Source organism: Falco cherrug, chromosome 4, assembly GCF_023634085.1.
Source record: "Falco cherrug isolate bFalChe1 chromosome 4, bFalChe1.pri, whole genome shotgun sequence".
In the NCBI taxonomy this organism is placed as follows: Eukaryota; Metazoa; Chordata; class Aves; order Falconiformes; family Falconidae; genus Falco; species Falco cherrug.
Genome location: NC_073700.1, coordinates 29011653 through 29031251, shown reverse-complemented (window position 1 = coordinate 29031251; position 19599 = coordinate 29011653). Strand labels below are relative to the sequence as shown.

General features: G+C 40.4%; 1 protein-coding gene across 4 annotated transcripts in view; it reads right to left on the bottom strand.

The window, feature by feature from the left end:
- Nucleotides 1–603: 603 nt before the first annotated feature.
- Nucleotides 604–19599, bottom strand: part of SMURF1 (SMAD specific E3 ubiquitin protein ligase 1) — a 47531-nt gene continuing 28535 nt past the window's right edge. The window contains exons 4-18 of one of the 4 annotated variants that reach the window (XM_055708500.1): nucleotides 18902–19035; nucleotides 18715–18780; nucleotides 17758–17833; nucleotides 17143–17396; nucleotides 16268–16352; nucleotides 13837–13983; nucleotides 12369–12573; nucleotides 12013–12116; nucleotides 10208–10322; nucleotides 9058–9236; nucleotides 8099–8236; nucleotides 7648–7768; nucleotides 5951–6152; nucleotides 5050–5134; nucleotides 604–4303 (exon numbers count right to left, since the gene is read on the bottom strand). In XM_055708500.1, coding sequence (XP_055564475.1) covers nucleotides 4204–4303; nucleotides 5050–5134; nucleotides 5951–6152; nucleotides 7648–7768; nucleotides 8099–8236; nucleotides 9058–9236; nucleotides 10208–10322; nucleotides 12013–12116; nucleotides 12369–12573; nucleotides 13837–13983; nucleotides 16268–16352; nucleotides 17143–17396; nucleotides 17758–17833; nucleotides 18715–18780; nucleotides 18902–19035 — 2011 coding nt within the window. In that variant the 3' untranslated portion in view covers nucleotides 604–4203. The remainder of the gene's footprint in view (nucleotides 4304–5049; nucleotides 5135–5950; nucleotides 6153–7647; nucleotides 7769–8098; nucleotides 8237–9057; nucleotides 9237–10207; nucleotides 10323–12012; nucleotides 12117–12368; nucleotides 12574–13836; nucleotides 13984–16267; nucleotides 16353–17142; nucleotides 17397–17757; nucleotides 17834–18714; nucleotides 18781–18901; nucleotides 19036–19599) is intronic. The other 3 variants (XM_055708502.1, XM_055708503.1, XM_055708504.1) reach the window with 3 other exon arrangements.

Sequence of the window (19599 nt, the reverse complement as noted above, 5' to 3'; positions counted from 1 at the left end):
AGAACAAACAATCAGGAAAGCAGAGATTTATCTGCATTAATGACTCTTTCTCCAATTCTCATTAAAAGGAGGGGGGGGATTATACTTTCTTTCCTGAAAACTGAGATTAGAAAAATAACAGGACAAATGACTGAAACAAGCATTCTACCTGGAAAGGAAGACTTTTATCTGGACAGTTCATATAAATCTGTTAAATCAGCTGCAGTTCTGTACCTTGCCCACGGAATGAGGTACCACAGCCACAGTCCCACGGCCGGGGTGCTGGTACTCACAACAGAGCGAGCCACTGCTGTGAGCAAACACTGATGCTCAATACGTGTAAGAGACCGGTGCTAAGGCCAGGGCAGCTTCATCACACGGAACTCTGGGTCTGTCAAACAAACTGGATTTTTCTTCTTTAAACTTTACTCACTATTTTGTAGTGCCACACCATTTTCGGTAACAGCAATACCTTTTTTTTGTTGCTGCTTTTAACGCTCTGCCTTTATCCTCCACCCCACCTCCAGCTAAGCTAAGCACAGTTCTGCCACGCTTTAATTCCAAGCGTATCAATCTTCCTGTGACTTCCATAAATATTTTAACAAACAAAATGGTAGATGCCAATTTAAAGTTGTGAGTTTATTGCATATGTAACAAAAATGAACATGACCTCCTGGGTCCAGCCTACTATACAATCACTGTTTATTCCAGCTGGTTCCATAACCACATTAAATAGAACTAGTATTTCTTTAAATACTTTGATTTAGACATAAAATGAAACATTAGTGTACAACTTTCACAAAATAAATCTGCAATAAAAACAGTGGGAAGAATAACAAGGATAGCAGCAATACTTAAACATGACATTACAAAATAATAAATTAAAAAAATACATTATAAAGTGGTTGAGGAACAAAAAAAAAAATAACAAATTAAAAACAGATCCATACTGTGTTTCTGGGAACTTGCTGTGCCACACGGCCCTGAACCTGGGCACCAGCTCCAGAGGGCCCGGTGGCTGGATCACTAATTTACAAAATCTGTTGGATTTCATAACCACCTCGACTTGAACTAAGTACATACTGCTGAGCAAACGCTGATTTCACCATCTGGAGCTTCGAGCAGCCTTTTTGAAGCAGGGTCTCGTCTAACATAATGCCCAAGTTAATGCTAACATTCATAAAACAGTCTCGTTTCTTCCCGATTTAAAACACGAGCAAAGTGGTGGTTTTCCTACATCCCTGAGCATATAGTATAGGCTGATGAGCAGTATCAGGGCAAGCACTGAAGGTCTGTGCCAATGGACCAGCTTTTAGCTTCGCCTTTAGGACAGGAACAAAAGACACACTGTACCTTGTACTTCCTTCAGGTCAGATCCAAGAGTGTCCATGTACAAGGTGAAACGCGTAGAGACAAAATGAACACCAGACTTGATGTTATTCTTTGGGCAAGTTTGAGAAGTTCAACAACCAGTTCAAGTGCTGGCAGACCGAGTGGGAATGAACATACAGATTCAGACAGCTGAGGTTTTTCGAACAGCTCCCGAGACCTCCACGAGTCAGTGGCTCCAGTCATGCAAACTCTTGTTTGCATTTCACCCTTCCCTAGCCTTGAACCCAGCCACAGGAAGAATAAGCCATCGCTTAAAACCCGTTCCGCCTCGCTTCTTTATTTTCTCTCTATCTACCCAACCAGCTTTAAGGCCTGCCTCAAATGCATGTACAGAACAATACAAAAGAACGTCTTCGTCGTCACTAAGTGGCACAAAATTGCAAAGACAACACGATGGGAGAGGTGGTGAAGCTGGTTAAGAAAGGACTGAAATAATAAAAAAGGACAGTGCCCTATTCTCATTACTGTCAGCATGGAGGAGGTACCTTGACAAGGGCTTTTAAATACAGCAAAAAACAGACGGACTTTTCAAAACCACAATCCTTGCCTATTCTTATTTTGTGCATTCAATAAAACACTGACCTAGCAAAGACATCAGGAACTACTGTATGTCAACTGTGTCATTGACATAAAGCTACTCGACCTATAGATCTCCAAATCAAGGGCCTTACCTTCACCTCGCTTGGTTTTTACTGAGCTGGTTGTGCTGCAAGTACAGCTTGCGTGATAGGATTTTTGTTGGTGGTGGGCTTTAGTATCTGCATTTTTTAAACTCTTTTTAGTGAAAAATCCACATGAGACTGCATGCAAAGCTTTTGGGCAATAATCCATTTTGCATTTTTCCTATCTGACTGGTTTATTGCACATTCAAACGTACTGAAAGGATTAAATACACTCTATGAACAGGTATGACTTCACAGCCACTCTGAAAATCCAGGGCTGCGGGGATTCTGCTACTCAGCCCAAGACCGTACAGACGCTCGTCTGCTGAGAGCTGCATTTCCTCTCTCTCCTGCAAAAATCACAGTTTCATTTACGTCCCAACAACCAGTACTGTAGAAACTGGTCCCCAAGTGCCAAAAGATTCCTACAGAACATGGGTCTAAATACACCTCTCCTGTACAGTCTTGCAGGATGAGCATCTTTAGCCACCCTGTGCGAATCTCACAATATGGTACAATTTTACACCTCCAATGCAATCCTTACTCCCAACAACAAATCACAAGAAACATGGTCAATGGAAAAAAGAAAACCACAAGCAAAACAGAGAAAGATGCCAGGGTTTTGACAAGTGTCTACTTTCTGTCCTATCACAGTTTAAAGCTATTATCAAATTCAATTAAAAAAAGACAAAATAGAAGTATTCCAGTAGACATCTTCTAAGGACGATCTCTTACCCACAGCTGAATTTCAATGCACTATTCCATAAACATAACATCTGTTAAATGTTTCAGTAATGAATCTCTCTAAAAACCAGGCTTGCCAAAGACAAAAAAAAAATCCTATACAAGCAAGTCTGCTTTACTTAAGTTTAGACATGTTTGATAGATAACTGGGTCTTTCTGAAGCCATGTTATTTGTTAAAATACTATCTCATCTTGGTGTGCAAACTGGAAAAAATGTTAGTGATTCAGGTACTTGATTTGCTTTTGTTTCCCCTGGGAAGTTGTTTTAGCAATGTGTTAGAGAACAAACCTTTTAATATTAGTTTCAGATATTTGAAAAAATAGCCTTACATGGCTCCCTGGAGAAATTTTCATCCCTACAGAACTGAAGTCATAAATTCTTCCAATAGCTTTCCGTAACATTTAAAATGTACTCACTATATAGTTACCCTTTTACCTCAACCTCCAAATAAACCTTTCCCAAGGCCAAAAAATTCGGAACAGAAGTCTGCTCTGTTAACTTAGCTTTTAGCAATTTCCATGTGAGTCTTAGAATTTGAAGTCACACAAACACGTCTTGGGTACAACAGTGGCACAGAAATCACAGCTTTGGGATTGAATAGATTTTTATCCTCTGTCTCCTCCTTAACAAGGCTTCTCTGCAAGGTACTTACATCTGAACAAACTATGGAAAGTAATTCTGCAGGAGAAAATAATTGTTTTCATGTGCAAAACAATTAGATTTCAGCCAGGACAACCACAAAGAAATCATACAATACCATTTAAGCTGTCCCAGATTCCTTCACTTTTCTCAAGGTGAGCCACAGCTTCCACTGGGAGCTTCCTGCTAAGGCAGAACTTGGATTTCTTTACCTTTCAGTTAAGTGTTCGTATGGAGGTATCTTCTGCTAGAAGTTTACTTTTTAAACAGGTGTTGAAAATGTGCAATGCAAATTCTAGTGCCAGTCAGACGCTCTGCACCCGCTGGACTCTACAAGGGCTCAAGCTTGATTTAAGACAAACTAACCAGGTACACCTACCAGTTGCAAGTCCTCAGCAAATTAAGCTCATTCTTAATTACACTTTGATTCTCCTATTAAAAAAACCCCACAGGTCACCGACCCTATCACAATATGTGTTACAAATCTAGCAGAATATCCTGTGTAACCAAAGCCAAATGCTGAACTTGGCTGCGTTTTGTTTTATGGGGGATGGAAGAAGAGGGAAGGGGTTATTGTAACAAAGGGGAGAAAATTGAGTTGGAAGCCACCAACAAGAGCCCCTACCCCCACCCTCATCCACCAGCGGCGGAAGGGAAACAGCCCCATCTCTAAGTTGTCTAGAGTTCCGATGCTTCAGACAGCTTAGCAGGAAGTTCACAGCAAGCTTCTTCTAGCTTTTGATTTGGTGGTCCATGAGCTAGCATCTGTTTCCTTTGGTTGCTTTTTCACTCCACAGCAAACCCACATGTCTCTTCCACAGCTGTCAACAGCTTCTCATAAAGCTTCTCGTATGACTCATAAGGCGGAATGTCAATCCGGTTAAAGCTAGAGGTGAAATAACAACACATTGCAGCATGTGAATCCAAAATATTTATTGGGAAAAAATTCTAGATCAGCGACATATAGATAAAATTTGTAAAAATCAAAGAAAGCCTCAGCCACTTCAGTGGCCGAAGGACACAAGATAAAAACCAACTGTATTTCTGCAGCAGGAATGCATGACTTAATAGGGCAGCGTTCAGGAGGAGGAGGTGGCAGGTGGCAGATGCAGAGGACTTGCAAATAAAGCAAGACCTCAGGCAGGCCTGCTCCCTGCTCTGCCTGCAGACAATCTGTGCCGCTGCCGAAATGATTTCCCGTCTCTGACAGAGTGAGCCTTCTGTACAAGAGCTCAGTTCTGTGCCTATACTATACCAATAGCATGCTTTTCCTACATTTTACATCTGAAAATTGTAATCCTGCACGAGGTCTCATTGCAGTGAGTGATTTTTTGGTGAATATTTTTGCTGAACACATAGAAATAAACTTACAACATCTCGCTATCCAGAATAATCAACTCTGGGGTAAATGAAAACCACAGGTAGTATAGAAGACAAATCAAGCTATAAGAAGAGAAGTTGATTATTTTGCGGGCTGCAGAGAACTGGTATTTTCAAGCTAGCAGAGCGCACTTGGGAGTCATCTCTGCTCATCAGATGGTTAATCCATACCCAGGACAAACAGAGATGACTCTCCTTTAAACCAAGACAAAAGGAAAGCAAGCAGTGGCATGCAGAATGTTTTCATCTTACCAAGTGTGGGCTTTTGGAAGGTTGTCTGTGTTTGCATCTATTAAATGGATGGTAAACAGTCTGGGTCCTGCAGCGCCTGTAGAACCTTACAGACAGACATTCTAGTTAATGCACTTCAACTAAACATCATTCACGCACGCAAATTTTGCTACTTATAAAAAGGCAGGAGAGCAAATCACAGTTGCAGCTGCAAACAAGTTTGTCATAGGCGAGATCTGTAGATCAGATGTGCAGCTGATGAAGGGATGGCAGAAGCGACAGGACTATTCATGACAATTAATTTGCAGACCAGTTATTTTGGAAAGCTGCTAAATTTACATTAACGAAGTTGCACCTTTAAAAATGAAAAGGCTTAAGTACAAGGAGCTTTTCCTTGTAAAACAGAACTAGGTATTTTAATTTTGAACATCAGTTTACTGTCAGCCAACAGGTAGAATGTTGAGAATCACAACAGTCTAGGACACTGCCACCTTTTCCCATGACAAAACCTGCGATTTTCAGGAACTTTTTTTGAAGTCTAATGGTTTGTGGCCAAACGACGAAGGGACTACAATTCTCATGTGAAAAAGTTGTTTGGTCAGCTCTATAATAGTGTGGTGTGGTTGCACGCTATGATTTTAACATCAGTCCACAGCTTTGTAGGAGACCGATAAGCTAATATTGACACCAGTCCAAGCGCTCATGATGACAGATTTACCAGCTCCTATCACTATCAGCAATGGCTAAAGTGTTCGCCATCAGCAGAGCTGCTGACAAATGTAAAACGGCTCTTGGGATCTAAAGTTTGTAAGTGCTTGAGTTATCCAGTAATACGCTGATATTTTACAAGGGGCTAGTAAATACCACACGATTTTTATCTCTTTCTCCCACCACCGGTTAACTCGGCCTCCACATCAGTCACCTTGTAAAGCCTTGAAACCTTGAAGCGGGACACGTGTCGAACCCGTCACAAACTGCAGCAGCCTTGCCCTTCTTTCTTCATCAAATGTTTCCACCGCTTGCCAGAACCACTTCACAATATTGCTATCTGCCATGCAGTGCTTTAGACGCGTGTTTGACTTCCAGTCATTCAGGTCTATCTTATCCAGGCCTCCTATGATTAGCTATTAAAGGATTAGAACATGCTTTAACATTCAGAGTCATTTCAGGTTTGCAGCTATAAAAACACACATCCGACACGAAGCCTGGCATTCCTCATCCACTGGAAGCACCTTTTTGGTGCAAGGTAACGCTTCAGAACAGTTTTGAACTGGCAGTAAATCTCTCTAGTGTAATGGCAAGGAAACGGAGGTCAAGGGGTCCACTTCCCAGAATGAGAATTTGCACAGGGAACTAGAAGCCCATTCAAGACCTGCTTTGTTAAATCTATGCTATCTGGAGAGTACAGCATATCTTTATAAGTACAGCATATCTTCTTCCTGGAAGAAGGCAGGGCACCTACTGCGCCCCACACCACTGATCTGATGCAGGTTTGTCCTAGAGGTGCCAGTACCAACTGCGACAGAATCCTGCTCAGTTTATGGCAACATCCTGGTTTTTTTGTTGTTCCACAACAAACTACAGAAACTTTTCATCTGTTTTCTGATGTCGCTTGTGAGGGGCTCTGATACAGACTGCACATATTACTTCAATTCTCTCCCACATTACACCAGGTTGCAAAATACTATAAATGGAAGTCACTGCTGGCCATGAACCTAACTGCCTCCCCTGGCAGTGACAAATAAACGGCTTAGAGAAAACTCTATCCCCCAAAACAAAATGTGTGTCATATTCTAAATATCCCATAATATTCCACATTGATGATCACATTTCCGAGAGCTACCGTTTAGCAGCTGCCTTTCCATGCCAAGACAGCACCCACTTACACTTGTTTACATTACTAGGACAGTTGTGACTGTTCTGACGCAGACAGTATTGAAATATTTAATGGATTTTTAATCTGCCTTTTCAAGCAGCTAGTAAATGGAATGCAATAACTTCATGGGATTAATCAGTATGCACGAACGACTAGCACAAAGCTAGTGCTTCCAATACCACAAATGGTTGATATTCCACAGGTTGCCTCGTTTTTTTTAAAAAAGGCAAAAACAGAGGAAAAATTGCTGTAACAGGAATTATTTTAAGAGGCAGCATTCCGCACCTCAGGATTAAATGAGAGGACAAATTAACTTCTTTACTATATGTCCTACATTTCTATTTTAGTCCCTGTAAGCCATGCCTTATGTGCATGTAAAACCAGCCATGCATGAAAAGTTATGAGGAAAACAAATTCTGGGGTAGATAACACATTAGGTCTTGCCAAGAATTCCTCAAACTTGCAGTACTCTCTCCCTGCTCAGACCACCTGCTTTCAGCATTAGTCCTTAGTTAGACAACACGGTGTATTTGTCTTTCTCTCTTTAAGTAGCCCTCTCAAGAATGTCCAGAAAAAAACGAAAAGGGTTTTTTAAACAAATACATAGCTTTCTGGTATATAAACAGCAATAAGTTTTGTGTGTTTATTTGTCGTCTGCTTGCGGGGTTTTGTTTTTAAAACTGGTGCTTGATTGTGGATCGAACAAATTACAAATCAATATTCTATGTGGATAAAATACATACCTCAAGTTCCTTCTGGTCAAAAGGCTTAAGGAGATGTTGAGGAATAAGTTCATTAAAACCCTTCTGCAGAGCCAGGAACTGTGCCTCTATTCCTCTCATAAAACGCCAGTTTACATACAACCTGTGGGGGGTAAAGACAGTCAAGGATGATGAGCTAGATAGGACTGGGCTGTTTGTAGCAGAGCTGGAAAACTCTCGTTTTACAGAGGAACTTGCTTTAATACACACATTTTGTATTATGAAAGAATTAATTATTGCACCATCAACAGAAGAAAGAACGTATAATTCACAGCTTCATCTTCACGCATCTTATTTTGTTGTTGTATGAAAACACTCATGTAATTTATAAATCAGGTATTTCCTCCTCAAATACTTATTTCATTAGTTTCACTATATTAAGAAAAATCATCTTTCCACTACATTTGCAGGATATATTTTTGTTCTGCAGTACCTGACATATTCTTTCTTGTTCTCTTCTGTCACTGGAATATTCCTGCCATTTGGTTTGAGCTCGTGCTGTAAAATCCGCCCAAAAGCATTGTGTTCCACACAAAATGTATGGTCCAGAACTGGGGTGATATCGTTCTCTCTGGCAATGGAAAGACAGAGGGGTAAACAGAGTATTTCTGATATTTTGGTAACTCTCAGTGGTGATTCTGACAGTTTATTTGAACACTTTGTCCTCAGGATACACCTGGTAACTAGCCATCCGCATTTCACACCTCAAGAGGAACACTGCCACAGCCACCCATTTCCATACACTTAATGCATGTTGAAGAGCCTGGTCAGATGTAGGTCATCCGTCTAATTCTAGTAGTACTCAGGGTAATGAATAAAACTCTATATACACAAAGCCACACATACATATATGTATACATACACACAACACTAATCTGGTCCATACCAGTGTGAAGCACTTCAACAACATCAGTAACTTAAAATAAAAAATTCAAAACAGCATTTAGGAAAAGAAATTGAGATAATGCAAATGCTGAAGAGTCCCAAAGCTACACTGAACGTTGTATTTTCTCCTGAACTGCAAGCATACAGAAATCCAAATTACTTCCATTTATTTCCATTTTAACCAAAGTCGGTTTTCTTTTGAACAAGGCTGTACTTCCCCTCAGAACTCTGTCCTGAGTTTGGATTTTGATGCTGTGATATTCTACTGTATTCATGCAACATTTAATGTTTTAGTATTTACTTTGCTGCAAGGAGAGCTAACACAGAGTGTGCAATGAGAACTTTTCCTCAAGTACCTTGAGCTTTCTGACATAGAAAGAGTAGTTTAGTAATTTTGTAGATCTCCACTGAGACAAGATTTTTGCATTTTCAGTAAAGCATTATCTTGCTATTGCCACTCTATCCCACCTTCCCTACAGTGAGACAATTGATAAATACAGTACTTACAAGATCCAGACTAAACTTTTGTGTAATTCTGGGTCAACAGATTCCAGATCGGAGAGCTGAATGGGCTTCCCCAGAAGCTGTTTGTAAAATGGAACCGTGAACCCCCCATTGATATAGTGTCCATGGAACACAGCCAAACCCATTATCCGACCCACAAAATGGAAATAAGACAAATGGTCCTGCAGGGAGAGAGGAGAGAAAAATCAGGCAGCAGCAGAGACTGACATCTTGTGGTTATGTCTGCGCCATCAGCCCGGCGACCCACGCAAGCCACCGGCAACCCTCTGGGCAAGAGGAGCCACCATTTTTCCTCATAAGGCAACCAACATCACAAGCATTTAATGATTAAATGCCTCAAACAAGTCTCTGTGCATTACCCGATTAACCAATTGGATACAAGTTCTCTAGCCCTCTCAAAGGGCAAAAATTGGAAGAAAAAAATCCCCACAAAACCTCCAGAATCCAAGAAGATACGACGATTCCAAACACATTAGTTTCTTCTTTAACCATCAAAATCTTTTTGCTCTTCAGGAAGCAAGCCACGTGCTTATTTCCTTCATGTCTTTCATGTTGCTTATAAACTGACTTTTGAATACTGAGGCCTAAATCCTACAGCTGAGATTCTGCCAATCCATCTTCCCCACCTTACGGAGCAAATGTCAGGAAATGTCAGGACAGGAAGAACTCGCCTGTACTAATACAGAATTGCTGCTCCTTTCAGCGTCTGCATCAATACAAATCCTCCAGTAAGGGAAAAAAAAAAAAAGCAAGCAAAGCAGCTTGTTAAGAAAGGGCAAGGCAGGCACATAAACCCCTACTGCCAGGGGTGAACCCTGCTTAGAATGCAGCGCTGTCTGCACAACCGCCTGCGTTCACAATGAAGATGAATTTCACCTCCATCCACCTTCTAAAAATCACCGTGCATCTCAAAGAAAACAGGTATTTATCAAAGGACACCTCTTCCATCAAGGTTTTAATTTCTGAACAAAACCCTTCTGCTTCACACTATATCAATATAAGATTCGTTAACACATTCTTATTCTGTTTTACCTTTCAGTTTATGCTCGTCATGGAAAAACAACTATAACAAAAAACCGCAGGGGACAGCTGTTGAAGTAGGTATGTTGCTCGCTCAGAAGTTCATACTTACAGGATTGATAGAAGAGTCTGGATTGATTTGCAGCATGTAAATATTATCTGTAGAGTACTGGAAGAGTCCATAATAAGGATTCAGCATTTCATGGCACAGTAAATACAACCATTCTCTGCCCAACGGGGAAAAAAAAAAAAAAAAAAAAAAAAAAAAGTATTTTAGAAGGGTACAACTTCCACTTAAGTTTCAGACAACACAATTAATGTGAATCATCAGTTATGAAATGCTCATTTCAAACTCAGATCACCTTGTACTGCCTTCCATTTGCAAACCAAAAAGGTATGCTTAAAAACCCACAGTGTCTTACTCCACTCACAGGCAGACTGGTTTTAGTATGGAAGTACTGAAGGGACTAAAGTCAATTAGAGAAGCCTATAGCAGGCTGTTAAGACAACACCATCAACAAATTGAGTTTGAACAAGACCCGCTTCCAAAAAAATCCTGACTTTGTACAGAGTTCAGGTATTTGGAAACTAAGAGATCGGCTCCTCTGCAACCTGTACAGTATGAAGAAATGGTCAAAAAATCTATTGTTTAAAGACCTCCAGTGACTGAGCTGATTTTAGAAAAGTTGTTTTTCTGCAAATGCTTGATAACTACAGAATCTCTGCTGCCAGAAGGGGCAGAGAGACCAAACACATTAAAATAGGAGGGGTCAGGTAAATTCTCTCACCTCAGTAACATACCAGGTTGGAATGGAACTAAAGCTATTTATGACCTCCCAACTCACCACGACAAATGCCCCTTTATTCTTAAATTTGGACACCCATCCCAGTCCAAAATATTCTGAGAGAACTATCAAATGTAATGCTTAGATGTGGAGCCATGGTGATCTGAAAGAGCCTGTTGCAACAAATGGGCAATTAGGAAAGCCATCAGGGCAACAGGATGTCAACACTCAAGGTTGCCTCGGGTAAGGCAGCTCAGAATGTTCCAACTTTTTCCCTTTGTCCAGCGATGGGTTACTGAAAGACATCTAAGTGGGTGATGCAGCCTTTGTGGATTTGAGAAATCGCTCAGTGAATTTACACAATGCATTTGAGCCACTGCAAAGATGAGCATTTTGGTGATGCTACAATCAACTTCAGATCTGATTAAACCCACAGGGAATTACTACTATTTTTAAAAGGGAGGCAAGTCCTCTCTAAAAGTTTAGCCTTTAGTTTACAATTAGTTCATCTCCAACTCCTGCTCCAACAGATCAGAGGACTCTCCTGAATGTGGCTGAGGCATAACAAAAAGGAACCCCTATCGTCTCACGATCTATTCACTGGAAATCAGAGAGGTGCATTTAACAAATCCTTTGCTGTGATTTGGATTTTACTTCAGAGTCTATGTGCTTCTTGAAAGACCTCACAGTTTGAGCTGATCACACTTTCACTTATGAAACTGGAGCCTGTTGCTGAGATCAGCACTTTCTCCAGTAAGATCAATAGCCTATCCTAAACAAGCCTTTTACACTCACTGGGTAATGGTGATGAAAACAGAGTACCTATGGAGAAGAGGGGAAACAGAAACGCGTCAATCTGGTATTAATTCCAGTAATGTTCCCAAATACAAAGCATACCAAGTCATTTAGCATGAGCCTTTAACACCAGGAGGGCTGTGGGACAACTGTTAAATCACATGGTTCCACTTTCCCATCTACCATGATATGAAGACCGAAGTTACAAGCACTGCCTATAAACGAATAACTTACGCATACCACTAACAGGTAATTTGAAAGGGAGTGATATCAGCCACGGGTCACTTTAAGGACAATTTAACAGTTAAAAAGTGTCAGACAAACCCCCAAATCTCACCTTGCTACTCCTCCATAATCCAGGCCTTCTTCTCCTCGAAATTTCACCATAAGCCTCTTTTTCAAGTCCTTTGGTCTCATCTTCATTATCTGACGGTAGGATTCCTATATGTGTATTTTTACAATTAGGTATTTTATTTCCTTCCTATAATTAAGTCTACTAAGATGCACTACTGTAATACACAGATTGCTGCTCAACTACCGAAAATATTATTCTGTTAAAAGTGCTAATTCTGAAGCAAACTGGTGGGTGGTATTCACTACCTCCCTCTTGAAGCAAACTTGCTATAAGCAAAGATTAGTTTTACTCAACTCGAGTGACAAAAGCTGCTATTAGTAGTAAAAAAAGTCAAATACCTCAAATATTTCCTCTCTGGACACTTCAATGCGACAGTGACCAGCCTGAGGTTGCTGAAGAGAGAGCTCGTGTCTAAGAACTTTCAACTTTTGTACCAAGTCTCTTTCATATCTCTGTGCAGGCAACTCCTCACCGTCTTCTAGTGATCCCTCATTTGGAGCTGGCAGAGGCTGCTGGCTCGGCTCTTTTAGCTGGCATTGATGGCTTTGAAAGCAAAGTAAAATATTTATTCTAGAAGCATAACAATAAGGAATATCTAAAAGAATGATGGAAGAACTGATTAAGCTTCTCTAAGAGGAACCTGGAGTGAAATGTGTATTCAGCTGGGTAACTTCCATAGCATCATTACCCTACATTCAAGGATGTAAGAAATACAGATATTTACAATAAGGAGTTTCAGCACTTTTCAGCTCAGTTTTCATATGGCAATACATTCTGGAAGGCTGTGGAGCACGATCACTGAATGCTGACTGAGCAGTAATTAAAAAGTTTGTTTGGTATTACTCCCATATGGAGTCAACTTTCAAGAGTTTAACATGAAAAGAGACATCTAATGGAACAAACTACAGCTTTATAAATGCAACTATCTAACAACCACAATGAATTTTACTCCAGCTCCATGCAAGATAAGGCTGGGGATTCTTGACACAGTAAAAATACCGTATCTATATTTATCAAAAGAGAAAGAGGTACCTGTCCCAAATAGTTGCAACTTCATACATTCAACTGTCAGTATCCATCAGTACTTTATTTGGGTTGTGGAGCAATTATTTTTTAGGTACAGGGATTCCTCAGCTGGCTTCAAGCACAGACAACTCAGATCCAGGAAAAAGTCTGATCTTAGGCACAACGAGCACCACCAGGCTGCTTCCAGGGTCAGTACTGTAACAGTTTGGCTGCCTTTGCGTGATGCAGGGCTGCAGCTTATTAAATGCTGCTAAACCTGAACTGGCTGTGCACAGCAGCAAATGAGCAGACTCTAGCTGGCTTTATATTCCTGTTTTCTGGAGCTCAAGGAAGCATGAAGCCTGTTCAGGTCTCCCATAGCTAGCACAGAGCTACAACTGTTAATCCAGGCAGGCAGGAGCCAACTGTTGTGGAACTGCCAGGCAGCCCCTCTACCAGCAATTCCAGAACTGCGTGTTCACTCCAGCACAGCTTAGGGCAATTTTGTCAAACCAGCTTAAAGAGACTAGTGTTGTGCAGAAATAAGCCAGCCCTCCCTTAAACCTGAGGACTGCAAAGCATAGCAAAAACATTTTTGAAGAGTCCCTGCAAAAAGTTTAGATAAACCCAGCACTGAGAACCAATGCTCGGACCCTGACTAGCACACTGGTTGCATCTGTTCCCCAGTATCGTTATCATGCAGTTTTTCAGCCCCTCATGACTCCTAGACTGTAGTTAAAATAAAAATAAAAGGTCTAAGAATCCAAACGACACAAATTATTTATCAGGCAGGGTTCTTACTTCATGATGTGATGTAGTCGTGGATCTGTGAATTGTGTGGTTCTGTTGTTATGATCTACAAAATATATCCTTCCTGAAACTGTACTTCTAACTTCCCAACCTGGAGGCAAAGGTCCTAGTTCATCACAATTCACACTGTTAAGGTCTCTAAGGAGAAAAACAAACAAAATGTTAAAGCACTTCTGAAGTTAAGATGAAACCAATTTACATTCAGGGGAGAGGGGGGAATGAATTTGGTGATTCTAGGCTATGAAAGTCTTAGAAAGGACAGAATAGCTATTCTAATGCTGCCTTTTCAGAATCCTCAATGGAAGCAGTGCAGCTCCCCATGTATGCATGGTACACGGATAGCAAGATAAATCAGCAAAACACCCGTCTTTGAAAGGCCTTAAAGTAACAAAGCCATACAGCTTAGAAGTAACTTCAATATGCAGCATCATCATTTAGGTGGTGACAGGGCTTCTCAGGGCTGTAGGAGGAGGAAGAGACTTTTCATACCAAAAATGTCACAGAAAAATTCCCATTAACATTAATGTGATCCACATGCAGAAAACCAAATGATTTACCAAAGGCCTCTGCACAAACCACTGTCTCCAAACACCCAAGTAAATTAAGAGGCTAAGCAGCCAAATGTTAAGGTCACAAAAAAAAAAAATAATCACCTCTTTAATTAGACAAGGTTAGAATCCTAACTATTTCACAGATAAATCATTGAGAGTAAGGCTTTACCAATGCATTCATCCCTTTCATCACAGATAAATTTTGGGTATCATTCTAAGTGCTGCTAAAGGAAGTCACTCACTTCCAGGTAGTGTTTAAATACAATACATAGGATGTATTTACACCTAGAAAAATGAAAACACTCAGGGCCCCCGCCACCTAATAAAGGCAAACACCAAGACTGGCAAGAAAAGAAAGGAGGGAAACCTGAAGATTATTTTCAGACAGAAAAGCTATTGTTAAGTAAAGTATTCTCTAGGCAGCTGGCATGGATTCATCTGTTATCCAGGGCTGAAGACACCGCTCCATGTACTTCCTTACCTAAATCTACCTACGCAACGCCAATATAAATGAGTAAACCGAGAGGTTTTAGAAAAGCAGAAACACTTTGTACACCAAAGGCTTCATTAGTGTCACAGTGAGCGTAAGACAGCAGGGGATACATAGGCAGACAGACAAGCCTTAGTTAGGCTCCTTAAAGATGATTATGGTTGTAACCATTTGTTTCAATCAGCTGGGCATCTGAAAGTACTGTAAAGATCTGATTACATCAAGTTTTAACATACATCGATGCTAACTGCCAAGGTTAGGTTTTTGCACTGCAATTTGGCAATACAAAAGCCACTTTTAACTGAAGTAAGTGTGACCTGTGACTCACAAGACACTCGTGTCCACTTACATTGCTGGTCCTGAAAACCTGGCTCTAAGATTTGTCAGGAGAAGCGGCAATACCTTTCATTAGGCCAGCCAGCATCACTTGAAGAGGAGACAATGCTTTGGGCACACAAGCCGGACACGAGTGACATGAACAAATGAGCATTGTCATTTCTTCTTCCAGTGATACTAGCTAATCTACCATCAGATATTTTCTCCCTCTCTCCCAACTTTATTTTTCATATCCTTCCATGTACTGTGGTTTTATCAACACTTTTGCCTATGCTATTTATATCATTTTTCTAATATCCTGTACCACGGTCATGTATTATCCAGCCTGCGCAGCAGCTGAAAAGTTACAAACTTTGTGTTTCGCTCTTGAATCTGGTGTGCAGGTGGTCCAGCGAAACACCCCAGATTCAAAACTTCTCAAGGAAGAGCGCCAGACCTTAGTCACAAAGACCTGGATTAACTGCAGGTTAAGGTTTTAAAGAGGCTTTACTACATTAATCATGTGGATGATTCAAATTTTCTAGCTGCAAATCACTGGTCCAAAGCATAAAAACCCCACCACTTCAAGTTTAAAGATGAGAAGTAATCTCTGCTTCAGTTTTATGTAAGTGAGCTCTAACAGAAACAAAGTTACAAGTGAAATGCTCAATAAACAAGGGCTTTAAGAAAGCAGTCACCGTTTTCTTCAATTTGCAGTCCAAACTGTTTTCACACAAAGTAAAAAAAAATATCAGGTAACATTCAGAAATCTGTTGCTTCACCAAAAAACAAAAGTGATGTTGACATTTTAGGAAGAAAATGGGAATTCCTGAAGGGCTACATATTTTTTTCCCCCTTTTGTTTTACATAATTCACAAGATAATGCTTTCCTTCAGAAAGAGCAGTTTAGTGAAAAGGTAACTAGAAACATCCAGAATTACTCCTCTGCTTGTAGCTCTCCCTTTAAGTTTAGCAGGCCATTTCACAGATTTTTGCTCTTAAAGGTTCGGCTTACTGTCATGGACACAAACACCAAACCCCCCTGACTGTAACTGTAAGTACATACCTTGGTATCCTAGGGTCGTGCCATGTGCTAACTCCAGTCTGTGTGTGCAAAAAATAAACCTGTCCCTGTACCGTTGTTCTTTGTTCTATGAAAAAGAAAGAAAGATTATTCTAAATTACAAATCTGAAAAAATCTGAATAAACAGTTTATTTAAAGCCGTTAGACTATTATCTTTCTGTCAGATCGAGGAGAAAGTACTTCAGCCATCCCCCTGAGCTCTTGCAGCATGGACTGTTTTGTCCTTCACAAATTCACTTTGACTACACTTTCCAACGTTCTTTTTGCAACTCACAAGTCATGCACCAATGTGTTTGAGTTTGTATTTTTATTTTTAGATTTTTGAGACAACCCAAATCCCCAAACTAGAGTTCTTTACTCCTAGATTTGGCATACACTTTTCCAAGATTTAAATTATGCTTATTCTTATCCTCCCTAATCTTCTGTACTACTGGCTGCTTTGTTGCTTTTCTATTTTCCTGATCTTTTCTCAAATGTGGGCTCAAACCTACACAACATGCCAAGGGGGAAGGAAAAAATAGCGTTACTGCTCTACTTTAAAGATCTCTTTACATTTGTTCTCCCTGGATACACAGCCAAGATTAGCAGTGAATTTTCTGTAACAGCATCATACCACAACCTCATGTTTAATTTACCATCAACCCCTCAGTGTATCCTGGCATAGCCAACTGCTAATTAGCCAATCTCAAATTCCCATCTGCACTGCTTAGTTCCTTTTCCAAAACGCAGACCATTAGATGCACGTGGATACTGCATGTCCTAACAGGTAAGCTGCATCTATATATCAAAATGGGAGATTTTTTCTCTGAAGTCTTCTGAAAAAAAGCTTCAATTTTATAGTTCTGGAAAACTCTTACCGTAGCCTTCTGGTAGGTCAGGCGACTGGTGACCGTGCGGTCTGTTCTGAGGTGTCTGTACATGACCTCTGACTTCAGGAGTCCGAAGTCGCTGTGCCTGAAGCCTCTGATCTTGACTGGGGGACTCTACAAAGCGACAGTTACCTCCGCCAGCAGCCCCCGTAGTGTCTGTATATGGTGCTGGTTCTTCCATAAAACAGCTCAGCGGCCTTCCCGGTCCGGAATCTTCATAAACCGTTCTGAAAATGGGGAAACTTCAAGAGTTTCCATCACAAGAGAAGTGAATGCAGAAATAACTGTTTCTCTCTCTCTCCCCATTACTTCAAGTACTGCAACTTTTAATGCAAGATATGTCACTTTCTTAATGTTTTTATACCCCAAATTTCTCAGTTTTCTGGCACCAAAAGTGCCAGAAGCACAGGTAACAAAAACTATCAAGTCCTACCCAGTTTAGCTTGTTTTCTTTAAGCAAGTATCCAGCTCTAACCTTACTACCCGACACATATTCCCAGAAAATATCTCAGTCACACTGACGTTTAGTTTTCCTAGTGTTAATTACATTCTTTCCACATATAAACCATTTTTCTAATTAAGAGTAAAGAAAACAATCCTTACCCTTCATTCTCCAAAAGCCCTCTACAGTCTACTACAGAACCTCCTGTGCCTATTCTGTCCCGTGTCTGTAAACTGACTGAAATAAGAAACCAAACACAAGTTAATAATAAAAGAACAACTGTTCCCTTTAAAAAAACCCAACAACATAAAGCCAAACAACTCACATTTATACAGGTTAAAATATTAAGGAAAGGTATATCCTACACATGAGAGCACACCACTTACCAAAACTACTTCTACAACCCTAAAGCATCACTGTTTTTTCAAAAAGGGAGACGAGAAACCATAGGTATCACCCCCTCAAAACTTAAGCTGAGTCTCTTTCTGTAAATACCAAACACGTCAAGTTCTACATCTGTGTTCCATGAGGATCCGGAAAAGTAAACTGGGAAAAAATTACTCACCACTAGATGTCATCGTTACGGTGAGAATTTGGCATTTGCCAAATATTTCTGTATCAATGAAAAGCTTGGGCTGGGTGGGGGGCAGCAAAAGGGGGGGGGGGGGGGGGGGCTAAATTAACCATAAAACTAGCACTGCCTCACTGAAATTTGCAAATGAGTTACATGTGAGCCAAAGGTATTAAAACAGCAATTTGCAGAATTTCTTGTAACTCCTCCAGATCCTCTTTTCCACGTAAGATTCCCTTTGCCCGTCCCCTTGGCCCAAATGCAATCCGTTTCACAGCAGCATTCACCCTCCCAGAGCTGCATTAGGGACCTCACCAGGTGCATTCCCTCTTTTTGTTTTCCATTATCAACTGATAGAAAACAAACTCCCACATAGCAGTACAACAAATATTTTCAGGTTACGTAATTTAATCCCATTAAAGTCAGAAGAAACAACACAGAAAAGGTACAGAAGCAATAATGACTACACATTTCTCTTTTAATACAACATTTGTCCATACAGTATATTTACCCAGGAAGGTGAAAGTTTAGCTAAGAGTATTCTTACCCACTATTTGGCCTCGTACAGCATCGGTATCTGTGGGATTTAGTTTGCATAGATCCAAACGCTGGTCTGCAAATGAGAATTGGAAAGATCAACAAAACACTGGGGAGGGGTGGGTGGGACTACTATTCACTACTCAGATACAAAGCATGGAAGGTTCTTGATTGCGCCAGGTCGGAATTGTTCTTACATCCAGTATCTTTTAGCCTGCTGATGGCGTTGGAGAGGAGTCGGACACACCCCAGGAAGCCAGCTCCCTGTTTCTTGTGGATTTTTTTGTGGTTCCATACACTGATGGTTATGGAATCTGTCTTCCCAACATACCTAGAAAAATATGTATTATAAGAGTTACTTTAGAAAAAATAACCTCTCTTCACTCTGCAGAATTTATGCTTTATTTGGTACAAATTTTAATACATTTTAGTACATTGGTCATGCTGCTTTATTATAAATACAGAAGTGCTTAAGTCTGAAATGGTGTTATTAATGAATTACTGCACTATGATTTCACACAGCATGTTAAATTGATATTGCTGCAACATGAATTTAAGTACAGACAGCCTCATTAAAAGCTATGCAACAAGTTGATTAATATACAAAACTTCAAAGTTTATGTTTCTAATAATTTGAAGGAAACAGATCACTACAACAGAACAGTGTTCTGTAAAAGCTGGACTCCAGCGCTCAGCAGAGCTTACTCTAAGCAGTTATGCTGTGTACGTGACACACAAATATTTCCAAATTCAAACACCTAAAAGCAAAGTACCACTCTTTTATTAACAGGTAGTTTCTTGTTGCAAAAAAACCAGTCCTCCTCAGCAAATGTGACTCTTCATGCTAACACAAAATGAAGTTAGTGTCAACCCTTGCATTCCAATTACTAGGAAA